At 37.9% G+C, this 19,170-nt stretch overlaps 1 protein-coding gene across 3 annotated transcripts in view; it reads left to right on the top strand.

Annotated features, from left to right (window-relative positions):
• Window positions 1–8,488: 8,488 nt before the first annotated feature.
• The window catches only part of LOC104094980 (protein PIR), a 48,577-nt gene continuing 37,895 nt past the window's right edge, over window positions 8,489–19,170 (top strand). Inside the window, exons 1-14 of one of the 3 annotated variants that reach the window (XM_009601002.4) lie at window positions 8,489–8,722; window positions 8,837–8,909; window positions 9,569–9,633; window positions 9,716–9,793; window positions 11,209–11,328; window positions 11,422–11,492; window positions 12,702–12,794; window positions 13,853–13,922; window positions 14,016–14,080; window positions 15,406–15,601; window positions 15,698–15,849; window positions 16,573–16,666; window positions 18,068–18,283; window positions 18,573–18,784. In XM_009601002.4, coding sequence (XP_009599297.1) covers window positions 8,669–8,722; window positions 8,837–8,909; window positions 9,569–9,633; window positions 9,716–9,793; window positions 11,209–11,328; window positions 11,422–11,492; window positions 12,702–12,794; window positions 13,853–13,922; window positions 14,016–14,080; window positions 15,406–15,601; window positions 15,698–15,849; window positions 16,573–16,666; window positions 18,068–18,283; window positions 18,573–18,784 — 1,559 coding nt within the window. In that variant the 5' untranslated portion in view covers window positions 8,489–8,668. Of the gene's footprint in view, window positions 8,723–8,836; window positions 8,910–9,568; window positions 9,634–9,715; window positions 9,794–11,200; window positions 11,329–11,421; window positions 11,493–12,701; window positions 12,795–13,852; window positions 13,923–14,015; window positions 14,081–15,405; window positions 15,602–15,697; window positions 15,855–16,572; window positions 16,667–18,067; window positions 18,284–18,572; window positions 18,785–19,170 lie in introns of all 3 variants that reach the window. The other 2 variants (XM_070199870.1, XM_009601011.4) reach the window with 2 other exon arrangements.

Here is a 19,170-nt window from a genome sequence, read left to right as displayed (position 1 = left end):
ATGACTGAGTGTGTAATTGCAATATAACAAATAACTCAACAACAGAAATGACCTCAGTGGGTCTCAACAGGATAAGCATATAGCCTATACATGGTTTCTAATATGGATCATAGCTAAATTACCCTAGCACATAGAAATTTCATGAATAGAAACAAGATTAGGGCACTATACAGTATCACATAATCAATCGAGTCATAATTCACACGGTGCACGCCCACACACCCGTCACCTAGTCTGTGCGTCACCTCAACACCAAACACATATCACGTATATTCAGGGTTCATACCCACAACACCAAGTTTAGAAGTGTTACTTACCTCGAACAAGCCAAATCCAATATCGAGCAAGCCAAACAATGCACCAAAAATGCCATCCTACGCGTACCGATCTACGAACGGCTCGAAACTAGCCAAAAACAACTCAAGAACATCAAATAATGCCAAAGGAAACAAACCCAATTGATAAAGGTCGAATCTTAAATCAAAAGTCAAAAGTCAACTAAAAAGTCAAACCCGGGCTCGCACCTCTGAACCCGACAAAACATACAAAATCTGACAACCCATTCGATTACGAGTCCAACCATACTTGTTTCACTCAAATCCGACTCTGAATCGATGTTCAAAACTCAAAAATTCACTCTATGAAACTTTAGACAACCCCCCCCCCCCCCCCCCAATTTTCTCTTTAAAATCAATAATCATACGCCAAAAATGAAGATTAATTCACAAAATATAATCACAAGCGAGCCACGAATGCTTACCCCAATCTGTGATGAAATTCCTCTCCAAAGTCGCCCAAAACCGAGCTCCAATTCTCAAGAATGTGAATAAAACGACAAACTCTCGAAATTATAGGTTATGCCTAGCACTGTTCGCATCTGCGAAAACAATAGCCGCTTCTGCGACAATATTTACGCTTCTGCGACCACAACTAACTAGCCGACCCCTCGTACTTGCGAAACAATTTTCCGCTTCTACGGCATCGCAAGTGCGAGATCCTCTTCACTCTTGCGCAAGACCTCGCTTCTGCGCCCATGACAATTATTTCTGCGAAATCGCAGATGCGACTCAAATTCCGCATCTGCGCAGACTCCAAGCCCAGTCTTCTCCCGCTTCTGCGATGAACCTCTTGCATCTGCGAAGTCGCTTTTGCGACCAATACTCCACAGATGCGGCTACACCATCACCAGAAATCTTCAGCAATGCAACAAGAGGAAAAATAATCCGAACCTCATCTAAAACTCATCTGAGCCACTCGGTACTCCGTCCGAATATACCAACAAGTCTCATAACATAACACGGACCAACTCGAGACCTCAAATCACACATAACAACATCGAAACAATGAATCGCACCTTAATTCAAACTTAATAAACTTTAAATCTTTCAACTTCCAAAACTCGTACCGAAATATATCAAATCAACTCGGAATGAACTCAAATTTTGCACACAAGTCCCAAATGACATAACTAAGTTATTCCAATTCCCGGAATCACAATCCGAACCCGATATCGTCAAAGTCAACTCTCAGTCAAACTTATGAACTTTTCAAACCTTCAAATTTCCAACTTTCGCTAATTAGCGCCGAAATTCATGAAATTCATTCTTCCAAATGAATTTCGAATAACCTGAAAACCAAGACTGACGATTCACACAAGCTATGATACATCATACGATACTGTTCAAGACTTCAAATAGCTAAACGGAATGCAAATGCTCAAAATGACCGGCTGGGTCATCACAGAAGCCTCCTTCGCGAACGTGTAGACCTAACGCGTTAGGTCCCCCAGCTAGCCTCTCTTCTCCGCGAACGCGGCTCCCCTCTCGCGATCCCGATGCACAAACACCCCATACTTTTGCGAACCCGTGGCCTTCTTCGCGAACGCGAAGAACAAACTTCACCTGCCTCCCAAGTACTCTTCGCGAATGTGAGACCTCACTCGGGAATGCGAACAAAGAAACCAGACATCAGAATTTTTGCAGTTCAACAAGGCCAAATTCAATCCGTAATCAATCTGAATCTCACCCGAGGCCCCACGGGACCTCAACCAAACATACCAACAAGTCCTAAAATATCATACAAACTCGCTCGAAGCGTCAAATCACATAAAACAACACTGAAACCACGAATCGCATATCGAATCAAGCCTAATGAACTTATGAACTTCTAACTTCCAAAACTAATGTCGAAACATACCAAACCAACTCCGATTAACCTCAAATTTTGCACACAAGTCATAAATGATACAACAGGCCTATTCCAACTTCCAGAACAAAAAATTGAGCCCGATAACCACAAAGTCAACTCTCGATCAAACTTCTCAACTCTCTAAACTTCTATTTTTTCAACTTTCGCCAATTCAAGCCAAAATCATTTACGGACCTCTAAATCAATATTCGGACACACTCCTAAGCCCAAAATTTCCATATGGAGCTATCGAAACCATCAAAACTCCATTTCAGAGCCATTTTACTCAATAGTCAACATTCGGTCAACTCTTTCAACTTAGGCTTCCAACCTTGGGATTAAGTGTCCCAACTTATTTCGAAACATCCCCAGAACCAAACCAACTGCCCCTGAAAGTCACATAACAACAATTAAGTACATAATAGGCAGTAAATAGGGGAACGGGGCTACAACACTCAAAATGACCGACCGAGTCGTTACATTCTCCCCCTCTTAAACAAACGTTCATCCCCGAACGTGTCTAGAACCATACCTGGAGTCTCAAATAGGCATGGATTGTCGAACAAAGATTACCCGACTGTTCACACGTGCAAGCCACTAGGGTATTTTTAGATAATCTTTGGCTCGATAGTATAAATTCCTAAGGGGAAGCAAAGTTTGTTATCGAAATGAAGATTATCTAGCAATTCACTAGTGGAATCCTCGAAGGTGTAAAACTTCTAGTGTTCAAATTTGTATTCTTCGCATTTGAACACTGGGGAATGATATGAGAATACGACAACAACGACTGCCACTTCGATCGGAATACGAAACTCGAAAACATAGTTGTATCATTAGGACCGGGGATTGCGCGGCCAGCCCCGTAGAAACAAGTTGTATAAGTTAGCCACAAGAAATGACAATTTCTTTTTAGCACAACGAATGCTTATGTACTTTTGAAAATGGAAGGAATAAAGTAAGTCATTTTGTTTCTATCTTGTTTCTTGTTTGACGATGAATTGATTTTATCATTTGAAAAGTTAAACAAGTACTTCAAATTCTAGTGCCGTAATAAACATGAGACGTCCTCTTCAAGATCACCGTAAACATAAGTGGGCCCTCTCTAATGAAAACCCTCACGATAAAGGGTTGATTCCAGAAGAACATGTGCCCGAAATCCAAACACTTTCGGGGGGAAATACACCCAAAGCCTTGCACAATTAGACGCAAGCAGTAAAGCCTGCATAAATACTTAAACAAAAAAGACGCAAAGAGCAAACTTGCGCAAATATTTAAACGAAAGTACGCAGAAAGGAAAACTTATATGATACTTGAACGGAAAAGTATTTTTATTTACAATAAATATGCCAAACAGCACAAGTACAAAAATTTGAAAAGAAAAGCAAAAATTAAGCTGTTGCATCTCCAGAACTCGGAGGAAGAGAAACATCTACGCCCCCAGGAGAAGTGGGTGGATCTGCCGCCGGTTTGATATTTTGGCCTTCAGCATCATCACCTTCCGTTTCCTCTTCAGTTCCCAAGAACTCAGAACCGGAACGAGAAGAATCAGTAGCATCAAGCCACACAAGAAGACCCCTTTTTGCAGCTAACTCCAGTTCACGGGCCTTAGCGATTTCGGCATCAAAGTCAATGACACCTGTTTTAGCCTCTTCCAAGGTTTTTCTCCTCATGCTATATATAACATATGTTTTTTTAACATTGAAGGAAGCCGCTCGGCACTGAAGTTCTTCTTTAAGTTGGCCGACCTCAACAGAAAGGTTTTCTCGCACAGATCTAACGGACCGGAGGCTGACATCGAGGTCACGGACAGTAGAGCTAAAAATTCTATTATGCTCAATGGTCCTCTTATGCTTCTCTTCCAATTAGGCATACTTCGTCCCAGCAGCAGCAAGCTCTTCAACTTTGGATTTTAATACTGCCTCCAAATTATTCAATCTTTCAGCGGAGGCAGCCTCACGATCGGATGCAGCAAGAACGTCATTCCCATCCTCTTCAAATTGAGCCCTCAACGGGGCAACCTATTGGCTAAGGGTTACTACGTCTTGCTCACTTTGCTGCAACCGAGCCTATAACTCAACGGCCTTAGAAGCTCGAGCTTTCAGTTCTAAGAGGCGACCAGTAGTTTGGTCCCTCTCGGCCAAAAGTTGATCCCGTTCGGAGGTAAGTCCCTCCTTATCACGAATCAGCCTTTGGAGGCCCTCGGAAGCAAGAAAGTTGGCCTACAAAACAAGAATGCAAATTGAAAACCTTGCCATAACACAAGTAGAAGAAACAACAGACAAAAATAAGACTATACCGCTGATGCGTTATGCATGGCATTATTCAACAAACACTCTCCCGAGAGAGTTTGAATATTTTCCCAATCTTTCTCTGCAGCTAGGAGCTTTAGATAATTAGCAAGTTCCACCAGCCGGGATAACAGATTGAATCCGGTAGAGACTGAGATGGTGGCACTCCTCCTCCTTTGGGGATCTTCTGAGGAGGCATCATAATTTTGCCCTAGGTTCCCATGAACTGGGTACTGGGGAAGAGAGACATCCTCCTTTCGGGCAGTTGCGACCGGCGAAAATTATGTAGCAGTTGCTGGTGGCGAAGGCAGAGTTGGAGTAGAGGGGGATAAAGCTGATGGCATTGAAGGATGAGAAGTGGTTGCGGCAAGCATAATGCTGGTCGTTGGTTGCTCATCAACCGAAGATGACAGGGACCCAGTACTCAACCTATCGATACCGGGCACGACGACTGGATTCGAAAGCGAGAGTTAGCATTTTCCACCATCTCATACTCCCCCCAAAGTGCCGAGGCATCATCCTCGGTTGGTGTATCTAACTCAACAGATTGAGCAGTCTATTGAGCTGAGGATGGTCGTTTCCTTCTATGTAGAGAAGCCCCCTCCTCACTGGTTTCTCCACCGTCGTCAATCATCATGGTGTCTATGGCCAGCTCGAGCGGGGAGCTCATCACCACAACTTCCGGAGATGACTCGGGAGCAGCACTTTTTGCCTTTTTATTTTTTCCTCCGGCCGCGGAGGAACGTCTTCTTTTTGGTTGCTTGTTCTCTTGTCGGGGGCTCCGGGAAGTAGCACTTGCACCAGAAGCAGTCTCGGAGACACCTGTTCGTGTAAAAGCCTCCTGCAGCAACCTTGCTACATCAGTAGGATTAGCCAAAACGTCCTCCTCGGGGACGACAACTAAGCCCTAGGGCAGACCTGAATTCAACAAGAAAAAAGGTTAATCAACTTCCTTATACGAAAAATAAAGACAAGGTGAGTTCAATTTACCATGATTTTGGGCCTTACACCCGTATTTGAGGGACAGTTCTTTCCACGTGCGGGTCTCGGGCGTAGTAATATCCATTATTTTCTGGACCCACTGGTCAAAGCCTTCAACCCTAGGTGGTACCTACCAAGTTGCTGAAGCGAACGAAAGAAGAGGAGTCAATAATGATATGGGACACTCTCTAACAGAAGGAAAGACAAATGGAGAACTTACGAGTGCGGTTCCATAATTCCGGAAAGGATGAAGTCGTGGCCGGAATGATGTCACTGGTGGCGACTGCAACAAACCGTTCCATCCACCCACGGTCGTTGTCATCATCCATGCTGGATAGCAGAGCATGATGTCCACGATTGCTAAAATTTATCATTCCCCCGAAGAAGATCTTGGGGGAATAAAGGTTTATCAAACGAGCTAGGGTTAGCTCCTCTCCCGTCTCCTGGCATAGGCGCTGAAGACAAGCGACTGTCCTCTATACAGAAGGACTTAGGTGCCAGGCATACCTGGTAGCGGATGCAGAACTCCACGATGACGGAGTCAAGCTCTCCACTTAGAGAGAACGGCCCTAAAGTAAAGGGGTACGTATAAAAATACGTAAAATCCTTCTTGGGTAAAGTTACCCGCTCCGCCAGATCATGAGCGATAGTGTCTAGATCCTGACAATGGCAGTCTTCCTTCTCAGCAGGAATACTGGAAGGATAGATGAAAGAAGGGTATACGCTAACAGACCATGTACGAGGGTGAACGGAGGGATACTTCTCTTCGAAGTCCTTAGTCTTGACAAGACTCTTTGGGATAATGGTGCTCACCTTAAGAGGAGCAGCGTCATCAGGTTTACCTTTGTTCTTTAAGGAACTAGGAGTTTTGGGAGAAGAGGCCATTTTTTATCAGAAAAGGAGGAAAGTCTTTCTCTCAGGAAGAAGGTTAAATAAAGCTTGAAGACAAAGTACGAGTTGAGTAAAAAGAGTTGGAGAGAGTTTGAAGAATTATGAAATGTAAATGAAGAAGTTTGATGCGTATAAGTAAAAGAATATGCGGCTAAAATCGTGGCCATAATTACCTCGATAACCAGCAAAAATGATGCTGAATCGTGGGATGACGCGTGTTCGGGACATTAAATGCGGAGAGACGTGCATCTAATCAACCATCAGAAACTTTTCAGAGGGCGTGAGAGAGTTTTCTCCCAAGAAAGGTATCTCTACCAACTTTCCGGTGACACAAAGTTATGCCACCGGAAAGCAGGAGGACTATCTGTATGTGATAAAATATGTTCATATTTAATGATCGCATGAGAAAGCGACATGTGGAACTAAAGACATAAGATAGCCAAATCCGAAGGCAATGATCTCGCTTGTCATCAGAGAGAATGATACTCATAAAGACAAAATAAATTCCGCCATCCGGTAGAAGTTAATGAAGAATATTCTACAACATTAAGTGCATGATCCGTTACAGAGAATATGGCATTCACTGCCCACCGTTACACATTCTTCAATAGCCCTTATAATTGTCATTAAAGAGGAGCTTGATCCTAGGACCTTGTTCCCTATGTGTAACTATAAATAGTGAGCTCTATCATCATTATAATAAGGATGAATTTTCTGACAAACATATACTATACTTCATCAAAAGCTCAAATAACATTTTACTTTCTTGCTTATTTGCACTGTTCTTATTGCTCCCGATAGCTCAGCGTCTGGAACCAAGATATCCGCCGTTTATTTTAATTTTAAGGCTAAGTCTTATATTTCTATCTAATTCATATGTTATTTTTGGATCAAACTAATTCACTTGTCTATAAACCATGTATAAATTCAACGGTACCGTTTTACGGATAAACATTAATCATCCACAAAAACTTATATTTTATTTTTTCATGCATAATTACTTACTTAAAGCCTTAAGTTAATAATACTAATACTATTATTTTACAACATTGTGTACCACAAGACGACATACACGTGCAACACACGTGTGAACTTTAATAAGAAAATGAATACCATAAACAGTTTGACTCCTCAATTTACCACTTACTTAAGTTTCCTTATAACTTTTAAAGAATCTGACTCCTCTCTTCAATTTACCACTTACTTAAATTTCCTTTTAACTTTTAAAGAATCATGACCCGTATCTTGTTGAGTTTCGTTTAACATCTTGAGTTTTGCTTGAGTGGTTACGGAAGATTAGTAATTGAAGTAATTGTCTGAAAAACACAAAAATCTGAAAAGCAAAATAGAGAAAAAAGTACACTATAAGGAAAAGATAAAGGAAATATTGGCGTTGGGGAAAAGAAATCTCAATGGAGTTAAGTCTTCAAAGGGAAGACAACGTGCTGCTCCTCCACTTTGATTAGAATAATTTTTTTTATTAGGACTTCCCCACACAATGTATGAAGTAGTCATGAACCTACTAATTTACATGTATATTTGTAAATCTATACATCATAAGATTCGTAACTACTGAAATTTTAATTTGTATTTATGTATCTGTACCTCATGTTTTATGGTTTTCTCCATCAGTTGTTCACTTACCATAAGGTTTTTATTGTACATTTTCAACTCAACCGTATTTGCTTTCTTCTTCTTCTTCTTTAAAAAACAGTAAATATTATATAAATGAACTTTGCACAAAGTTTTATCATAACAAAAGTTTTCGTACCTTTAGGGTGTCAATGATTCGGTTTGATAGATTATTTCGAAATTAGACCTTATTTTTTGATTATCCTATTATGCATAGCTAAAATTAAATTTTTCGAACTGTCCAAATTATTTTTGATATTTGTATGATTAGGTTAATTTTCGATACTTTATTTTTAAAACAATATGTAAGAGTAACTCTTATTATGATATGTGATTTGTCATGTAAAATAATACTCCTAATAAGTTTTAATGTAATATATAAAGTGTAAATTGTAAAATTTAAATGAGTCTAATATTTTTATTAAACAAAAAATAAAAATGAGTTCCAACTTTTATTGGTACTATTTACAAAAGTGAGTATTTTTACACTATCGTTTCTTAATTCTGAGTGCTACTACTAACATTGGTCTCCGAATTGCACCTGCTTCTTAAATTGCTGTACCTTCTTCTCCAGATCCAACAACACCAAATACGCAAACACGCCGTTAGTTCAAGAGTTCCGCTCCTTCAATGCAGTAACTTTCTGCTAATTCTGAAAGATATTTACCACATTTTGTCTCTCAGATCAAATGGCTGTTCCGATTGAAGAAGCTATAGCTGCACTATCCACATTTTCTTTAGAGGTTAATTTTTTTAACGTAATTATGATGAAAATTAGATTCATAGTTAGGAAATGAACTTTATATATAAGTATGTTTTCTTAATTGATGATTTTCTCGTTAAAATTATAATATTAGGATGATCAAGCAGAGGTACAAGGTCCAGGGTTTTGGGTTTCAGCTGAAGGAGGTGCAACTATTAGTCCAATTGGTAACACATATTTTTCTTTTAGGTCTTCAGTCAGTAGTTTTTTTTTTTTCTTATTTATTTTGTTGTTGGTAATGTTATTATTATGATTATTATCATTTACTTTTTTCCTGAATGTTTTCATTAATGATGTTTCTTTTGAGGTCTTCCTTTATGTAATTATAAATTAATTTGCCTTCAATATTTTGTTTTGTTAAATAAAATTGCCTTCAATATTGTTTAGATGTGCTGTCTTTTTTCTCATTTTTTTTGTTAATCGAGAAATCCTTGAGGACCATTGCCACGAGGTTTGAAACTCGATGGATAATGGGCCTGCACCTCTACCCTTTCTCCATTTAATTACCAGGCTTTTGTCTACAGTAATGTTCGAACTCGTGACGTGCGCCTAACCCACACATCTTGCACTATGCTTTTACCACTAGGCCAAAGCCCTGCATTCGAAACCGTGACGTGTGCTATGCTCTTTTTTCTCATTTACTATTATCTGTCATTCTACTGTTAGAATTATTATTATTTTTGGAATTTCAGGTGAGTCATTGTGAATGTTCCTTGTTGGTCTTCTTTCTGCAATTATATCCCACCCATGAAATCAAATTGCCTTGTGTATATTTGAGTAAAGGTTCTTTTTTACCTTTTTTAATGTTTCAAAATATTTTTGGCAGAGTACAGTGACGTGGCTGCATATAGGCTGTCATTATCGGAAGACACTAAAGCTATTAACCAGCTGGTATATGTTAAGAAATTGTACCAGTTTTCTGCTGCTGAAATTGCACTTCTTTTCCTTGATGTAATGCTGAAGTTGTTTGCAGAACACACTTATACAAGAGGGGAAGGAAATGGGTTCCGTGCTCTACACATATAGAAGTTGCGTTAAAGCGCTTCCTCAGGTTAATAAAGGACTTCGGCTTCTAGCAAAAAAGCTTTTGATTTCTGAATATGAGATAAGGCATTATTATTAGGATCTTCTACTTTGCTGCTAAGCTTTTTGTTTTTTGTCTGGTACGTGAAAATGATGATAATATATGGTGTTTGTTTGTAGTTTATTTCAGAATATTGTTGTATATCTACATATCTGTAGCAGTTATTAGTTAAAAAATCTATACATCTGTGGCAGTTTTGTGAGAGCACAAACAATGAGCAATTTCAATTCATGCTTAACTTTTAGCAGGAAGAAGAGCAAAACCTTTTTAAGCAACTGACTTGTAAATTTCCTGATAACTTCGCCCAAGGTCACTAAACTAAATCAAATGTGGAAGGAGTGCAAAATTTGTTACTAACCAGCACATGTAGCATTAAAGCTCATAAAGGTAGCTTCGTTTTAAACCAAAGTCTACCCGTCATGCCACCTTGGGTCCAGGTCTAAGGAGATCTAGGTAGGTATGCCTTGGTAGTAGAAATGCTAGCCATTTAATAGACTCCAGTTGTAGCTGTTTTCATCTTTGATGACTTCAGACTTTAACCAAAAAGGGAGAAAGGTGGAAGTACTTGAGCAAAGTTCCTTATAAATTATACAATTCCTTTCAAATTCATTAAAGTTTCATATAACTATTCTCGAATGCATCAGGGTTTGTTAAATTGATTCAAGTCTACATTGATATGTAACTACCTCTTCAATGTCATAACTAGCTATATCAATGTTATTATTTTGTCGCTTAAAGCGATGAAGTGAAGGGAGGGAGTATCGCTTCATGGGTGAAGCCATGCGCTTTAGAGAGGTGTACGCTTCAAACAGGATCCACAAAAAGATCCTAATGAGAATCAACCAGTTCTTTGAATCTCAACTTTAAAGAGTTAGATTAAAATCAACATTATTGTATTTTGGATGCTGAAATTAGTCATCTTAATTGCAATTTAATAGTAATTGTACTAAATTCATAAATGTTGGTATAATTTAATTTTCTCTAAATAGTGCACTTCACTTCACAGTATGCGTTTCACTTCATGCCCTTTGCTTTTAGCCTCATGAACCTTGTCATTTTTTACGCTTTTCGTTTTAAAAATACTGCGCTATATTGCTGTCGGGATATTAAGTATGTTATCTAGTTTTGCATTTCCTTTGTTTGGATGTTTGTTGTGTAGTTTAATGTGTTTACGAAGCCCTAGCAAGAAAACAAGTGAAAGCTGATTTTTCTGAGAGATAAAGTTCCTCTCAATAATTGAGGCAAATTTATGGCAGATTGAAGTTGTTAATCTTTCTTTCTTGTACATATTTTTTTCGATGTTTGCACCTTCTTTTTTCCACCTTCCGACTTTTTCTTTTTCCTTTAATAAACTTGTAATAGTTGTAGACATAGTATTGCAGCTTCCAGATTCTATGAAGCAAAGCCAGGCTGACCTGTATCTCGAAACTTATCAAGTTTTGGATTTGGAAATGAGCCGTCTGCGTGAAATCCAGAGATGGCAAGCATCAGCTGCATCTAAGGTTTGAACCCATGATTCTATTTATCTAAAATCTTTACTAAAGATATAAATTTCTTCTCACACAAGCTTTTCTGCTCGATCCATTTCAACACAGCTGGCAGCTGACATGCAACGTTTTTCCAGACCGGAGCGTCGCATTAATGGTCCCACAGTAACTCATCTATGGTCTGTACATGTGTCTTATCTTTTCATTAGTCTATTCTCTTTATATTTATAAAAAAAGTTAGTCTATTACCTTTTCTATGAATTGTAATTATTTACATTAATTGGTTAAATTACTTGCCACTATTTCATATTCACATCCTAGGTGGTAATTGCTTCTTTTAGGGTGTGTATAATCTTTGGAAATGTTACGAGGGAAGAGAAAGCCTAGCATAAAGGGCGCTCCGCCTCCAATCTTGAGGTTGAGGGTTTGAGTCGCCAAGGTACCAAAGTGGAAAAAACCACTCTTTGGCTCCTGCATAGGGCTTTTTTTTTTGGGGGGGGGTGGGGGGGGGTGAGGTTTACCAAATTTAAAAAAGATCTTCGCAAGCGTGCCAATTTTCTGTTAGAGGTCTCTTCTTTGCATTAAAATGCACAACTGAAAGCAGCTTTACTTACCTAGCATTGTGTATCAGAAAAATTTAGATAGGCATCAAAGCCAAATTTGGATAGTCCAGATTTACGAAATGTTCAGTACTTGGTCTGACTACTGAAAATTTGATCTGATGACGCATAGCTTATTACTTAACACCAATTAAAATTAGGTGAGGCAGTCAAATTCCTCTCGACATAGATTTAACCTAAAAAAACCAGTATGTTTTTGCTATTTTGGAGGGAAAACAGGAAAAGAAACAAAAATTCCAGAACTTATTAGCATGTCATGCCAAGGTATCTATTTCTTGTGTCTCATATTATTTGGTGATTGGGGAAAAGGGTATCGGATGAATGAGTTCCAAAAATTTGGTTATGCAGTTCTGGATATTATGGCAAAATGTGTGTTAAGTGTATAATATTTCATTGTTTAGGAGACAATGTTTTATCGGTGCAGTATTGTTTGATTAATCTTTGTGAAGCAAGACACCAGTTATTTGCACAGATCCAAATCACTCAATGAATCCTTCTTTCAAGTCTGCTGTACCACCTGATTTCTCATTACTACTTGATTATTAGCCCAAAGAAAAGATGAAAAAGTATACAGTTGAACAGCTCAAGTTTTTTTTATCATGACCTGATATTGTGAAAATGAGCTTGCACCTTTACTAGTACATTTAGTTTGACAGTTCTGTTTTCTTAAGCTTATGATTGATGAATTTACTTGTTTTTCTCAAATGCCCCTGAATCTCTGACTTTGCAATGAGCAATAAGGCATAAATTTCAAATATTTTGTTGCAGGTCCATGCTGAAGTTACTTGATGTTCTGATCCAGCTTGATCATCTTAAAAATGCAAAAGCTAGTATACCTAATGACTTTTCTTGGTACAAAAGGTAAAGATGTGCGTGTTAGTTGTTTGTTCTTCATGAGTGCTCAACTTTTCAATCCCTGCCGTTTACGACAATTGGTTGCACAAAGGCTTAACATGTTATAAATTGACTACTTAACAATAGTAATGCTTGTCAATCAAACCACGAGGGAATTATATGAACACTGTAAGTGATCGTTTAAAAGAAAAACACTGTAACTGATGGTAAAAGTTCTTTTATTTTCATGATTGCCGTCATGTTTGGTGTTTATTTATGAGCAGATCTTCCTTGTTGATTGCAATCAATACTTTTTATCTGCATATTTTATTGAAACTCTCTTAGTAGCAAACTATATTTCAGCAGTGATATCTTCTAAAGTGTTGCTTGTTCTTGTTCAGTGTATACCGAGTGTGGTCACTTTTGCTCCCAGACTTCTGTTCTGATTTTAATTTGAAAGCATTCTTGAAAACATAGATCTGTTATGCCACCTACAAAATTGTGTAACTACTAGGCACTAGAAAATTAGAGGCAATTCCAACACCCTCTCCCTGGGGCACAAAAGGGAGTGGAAAAGGCAGGATCCTCGAGGAACAACTTTGAGCTTTGAACTGCCAGTCTGCCTGGTGAAGGGGCCATATCTTGGTGTTCCTTTCACAGTCCAAAAGAGAGAACAATGACTAAGAAAGAAGAAATGGAAAAAGCCAAAGGTCCCACAAAATTTTATTTAATTGTTTGTTTGTGCTGGGTGCTTGCGTCAGAAAAAATATATATTTAGTATCTCATGAAGTATTAGTCACCAAATTCTTATGTTTATAATGAAGTAGCCTAAATTTGGAACAAAATGAGCCTGAATAGAGTGCAATAAAAAACAGAGGATTCATATAGCCGGCCAGACTAGTTAGGAATTGAGCTTAGTTGATCGATTGAATGAAGCGGCTGAAGAAATTTGTTACATGGTTGTTCTCTTTTCCCCTCTTTTTTGTACTTCTCCCAACATCAGGAATTTCAGTTCACCTTCCATTTAATAGAACTTCCTATTTGAGTGAAAGTGTTTCATTTGTTTGTCTTATCCAATATGTCAGAACATTCACACAAGTCAGTGTACAGTGGCAAGATACAGATTCAATGAGGGAGGAGTTGGATGATTTGCAGGTGCATATCTAACTCTTGCCTACGTTAAGTTTTTGCATCATGTGAACTTGCACGTATTTGTGTGTGCTGAACATGAATTGCACATATTTTCAGATCTTCTTGAGCACGAGGTGGGCTATTTTGTTAAACTTGCATGTTGAGATGTTCCGGGTGAACAAGTATCCTTCCAATAATCTTTCTCTACCCAGAGGAGTGGTGAAATGATGCTGCAGCACTGAGTGAATTTTGTTGCATATCTATGTCTGTATTTATGTTTGTATGTATGTGTATTTACTGTGTCTCACGGCCTTCAAGTTCTGTCATGATAAGTCTTATTTATTGGAGGCTAATCATCTTAGATATCTGAAAGTTCATAACGACATAGGTGATAAAACATGTAGTCTGAAGGAATTTTCATTTTCATCATTGTAAATCTTGAGGTTTCTTCATAACTGAGATATTTAACTTATCCGATTTTGGAAGTAAAAGAGAAACAGCTTTTCAAGTTTAATAAAAAATGTTCAGTTTCGAGTTAACCGAACTTAACTTTTTCAGACCTACTTTTTTGACAGAATTCCTGAAAAGGGAGCCAGAAGTTTGATTTGGAGGAAAATATTCAAATCTGACTTCTACAAGAGTCACTATAAGCATAACCATGCATTTTGCTAAAGGATCTTGTGCACATCCTGTCTTGAAGTTCAGAATTTTTACTTCATTTCTTTTATATACTTCTAGTTCCCCCCGAAAGCATAGTTTAGCGGTCAAGGGCGTTCAAAACCTTTGTGAGGTCAGCAGTTCAATTCTCACTAGCCACAATTGTTAATATTTTAACTTTCCTTTTCAAAGAAAATATATACTTCTAGTTCCCCCCGAATAAATGTTCCTAATTTTTTTTCCCAATCTCTCTTTCTTACCCCTGAATGAGGGTCAAATTATTTACGTATTAAACAAAATCCGTCCTGAAAGGAAAAAGAAGATAAAGAGGAAGAATGCATAGAAAAATTCTAAGAGAGACATTATCGTCTGAGAATGCTAAGAGAGAGCATTGGCATATATTACCCTCTGCTGATAGCTTTAGAAAGGTAAGATCAGAAATAACCAGTGCTTGACATAACCAACTTGGTATTTCCTGCTGGATTGATTTAACCATTGGGGCTGAATGGAATCCGTCTGGGAGGATCTTATGTTAGAAAGGTAATCAATGTTCCAAGTTCCAACCTCGACATCAGAGGTCAGTTCTTTCAGCTTTGCATTCTGAGGATCTGAAGTACCTTTTATATAAGTCACTTTGATTGAGTATAGCACAAATCATGGAGATGTGCACTTCTGATGAAGCCAGCACATGTCCATCGCTTTCAGGATATCTGACCACTAATGTCTGCACTTTGCAATTTTTTGTGTCTAAATATCATTTGCTTTGGTAGTAATTTCTATCATGTATGTCATGAAATTGTCTACTCATTTCCTGTGCTCTACTTTTCCTGAGCTCCTTGACTTTTTATAGTGTTGAAGACATTCTTCAAGTTCTCATTGTCTTCATAGTCGAGTCATTGGAATTGAATTTTGCACTTCTGTTTCCGGAGAGGCACACACTTCTTCGTGTTTTGCCTGTCCTTGTTGTCTTAGCATCATCATCAGAGAAAGATAGCGAATCATTGTACAAAAGGGTGAAAATCAACAGACTTATTAACATATTTAAGGTATGTTCATTTTGTTCTTATTATGATATAAACTTTAATACTACATACTCTCAACCCCTTGGAAAATTGTCCTTTGTTACCTTTCTCTGTATGCAGAATGATCCTGTGATACCTGCTTTCCCAGATCTTCACCTGTCTCCTGCTGCAATTTTAAAAGAGTTATCAGCATACTTCCCTAAATTTTCTGCACAAACTCGGCTTCTCACTCTTCCAGCACCTCATGAGCTGCAACCGCGTGAGGCACAAGAATATCCTTTCTCAGTGTTTCTGACCTTTAATCTTCTTTGTTGCTTTTGATGCTGTTCAATTTTGGGTTCATGCGAGTCAGATTCGGTTTTCCTGAAACTTACTTTTCATTACTGCTGATAACTTGAGAACAGATTCTGTTGAAACAGAATAGTACTTTAGCGCGGTGCTTTTCCTTTCCCTATTCCAATTGATTACTTAAGTTACAGAAAATCTACTGTTTTTTGAAGGAAATAGCTAGAGAAAGCTTAGAATATCTGGTTTTTTCTTTTTATTTTAACACTTTCCTCTCTTCACCAGCAGTCCCAAATTATTACTTTTCTCCACGAACATTATCACTTTGAAGTTTCGCGACCAAGCAGAATATTGTCCTAATTTGCCCCCCCCCCCCCCCAACACAAGACTAGTAAGTTTGAATCCATAAAACTTATTTGGCCTTCTAATGGAGGTGTTATTTCTTTTTTAGTATTAAAATTCAGTAAACGGCTTTTAAAATGTTTTTTTACTACTGGAGCAAGTATTATAAAATATCAGGAAGTTCATATTCAATGATAGAAAGTTTAAATGCTTTAGTTCTTTTAAAGTACATGTCATCTATGGGTGTTTATTTGTATTTTAACTTATAAGTAATTTCTCTATACTTTCCTTTTGTTTCCTCTATTTTGTCTGATAAACTTCATCCACTATCCACTGGAAGATCAAGTAATTTCTTAACGAACATTTACTTATCAGCGGCAATATCTGATTGTCAACCATATTGGGGCGATCCGTGCTGAGCATGATGACTTCACTGTTCGTTTTGCTTCAGCCATGAGTCAGGTGCTTCTCTCTCTCTCTCTCTCTTGACTTCTTCTTCTCTCTTTTTTCAATGTGTTCTACGACTTGTAAATAATACAGCTCGTAGAGTTGATGGCAAGTCAAGTTCACACATTCAGATTAGCATTGTTTTGATCAAAGACTGATTAGCAATGTTTTAGGTGGAGGTTGGATCTTCCATTTGAATTGAGCCCGATAATATATATGAACCTGGCTCGAGAAACTCAATATGTACGGGCCTATGGGGAGACTCGTTTTAGGTGGAGGTTGGATCTTCCAATATTTTTAGCAATGTTAATATAGACTCATTTATAGCTATGTATCAACACGGGTCTGTGAATATCTGTTATGGATACACACTTTTTACCATTTTTTGTTGTATTTTAAGAAATTTGCATGTCACACCCGTCCTCATGTCACACCCATTCATCCGCCACGAGTACATCAAGAGAAATGAATTTCCCATGTAACATAGCTCTTTTGCTTAGAGATGTATGATGGAAATGTTAATTTCAGAATATACTGAACGTGTAAATTAAATTAAATTATTTTTTTGCAGATATGATCAGTCTTGTACTTCAAATATGAATTTCCTTTCAAATTAATATGAATACTTAAATGTACAGCAGGGACAATAGAAAGCTAGGAATTTCAAGTTAAAACTAATTTATAAAGAGGGATTGGGAGATATGGAAGTTATTGAATGTCAGATGGATGGGTTTATTTATGATTAACATATGGAGTAAAATGAAAGAAAAGAAATGGAAAATTAGAAAAGTATTTGATTCTTGAGGATTGGCATGGCAACCAACTGTCCACACTTTTCCTTTTTCTTTTCTTTTGTTTCTTTTCTTTTTCTTTTAGAATGTCTGGACCAGTGTTCTGGCTGTCATCATTCTTCTTTTTGTTCTTTTATTACGGTGTTGGGTTAGGGGAATAGGCAGAGCATGAGAATGGGATAAGGAAGCTGCATCAAACACAAGTGGCAAATTTACATAAAAAGTTTTTGGGGGGAGAATTTTAGTTTCCAATGAATTGTAACTGAAAAAGAAATTTTGGCCCCCAATGCTTTGGTCTAGTGGCAAGAGCGTAGCACATGATGTCTAGGTTAGGCACCCATCACGGGTTTGGACCGCGCCGCAGGCAAAAGCCTAGTATTTAAATGGAGAAAGGTAGACGGGCAGGGCCATTATCCACCAATTTTGAACTGTGCGCCATTGGCCCTCAGAAAAAATTGCATAAAAACTAGAAAACTAAACTAATCTCCCTTTTCGAGTTCTTTTTTTCAATAAGAAATGAAAACCCAACATTCACTAAACCATTTTTTTGCAAATACCCAGACTATGTTGCAAATCCTCATTAGTGAATGGATCTGATCATATTATATCTCGACTTTCTTTGCAGCTTGTCTTGCTAAAATCAATAGATGGTGTGGATGTTGAGTGGGTTAAGGAAGTCAAAGGAAATATTTATGACATGGTTGTTGAAGGTTTTCAACTTTTAAGCAGATGGACTGCACGAGTTTGGGAGCAATGTGCTTGGAAATTTTCTCGCCCATGCAAGGATCCTGTTCCAATAGAGTCACATGAGATGCCTGCATCTTTTTCTGACTATGAAAAGGTTTCATTTAATTTGATTCTTATGTAGCTAATTGCCCTCTTACATATAATGGTGCATCTCAGTGAAATCCTCAATCTCTTTTGCCTCCTCCCCCCCAACAACAACAACCAAAAAAAAAGGAAAGAAAGAACTGAAAAGAAAAGAAAATGGAACTGCCATAAAAAAAGGAAGAAAAGAAAACGGAACTGCTCCCTAAAAGATTGAGAAGAGCTGTTTTTTTTTCTTTTAAATTTTAAAAATGCATCTGGCATGATACCTGCAATTTTACTATTCTTAAATTGAAATAAAGGTAGTACGGTACAATTATAGTGCTGAAGAAAGGAAGGCTCTGGTTGAACTTGTGAGCTACATCAAGAGTATTGGATCGATGATGCAGAAGGTTGACACCTCAGTGACTGACGCCTTGTGGGAGACAATCCATGCAGAGGTGCAAGATTTTGTTCAAAATACAGTGGCGACAATGTTGCGGACTACATTTCGAAAGAAGAAAGACCTTTCTAGGTGGGAACCACTTCCTCTTATTTTTTTCTTTTTTGTTTTGGGCAGTTCTTACTATTCTCTTTTCTTTTATTAGGTCAATGAAAGCTCAAGTATATTTATCGTGGTAATAGTTTGAATGCATGTTTTGACTGGAGTAGGATACAGATTTCTTTTGGTGATTAACTTGTCTTTAGAGCAAAACATTATTACCCAAGTTAAAGAGTAAAACTATTTTCTTAAAAACTTATTTTGGGCTGAACGGAAAAGATTCCATTGATGAGAAATTAAAGGACAAAGTTGTCCCCGATAAATGAATCAAGTGATAAATTGGAACATTTTATAAAACTCCACTTAATCATGATAAAGGCTGTTCTTGAAAGAGGAGAGACAATTTATGAGTGATGAAA

Source organism: Nicotiana tomentosiformis, chromosome 4 (assembly GCF_000390325.3).
Source record: "Nicotiana tomentosiformis chromosome 4, ASM39032v3, whole genome shotgun sequence".
NCBI classification, from domain to species: Eukaryota; Viridiplantae; Streptophyta; class Magnoliopsida; order Solanales; family Solanaceae; genus Nicotiana; species Nicotiana tomentosiformis.
Note: the sequence above shows the minus strand (reverse complement) of the source record. Positions and strands in the feature narration are given on the sequence as shown.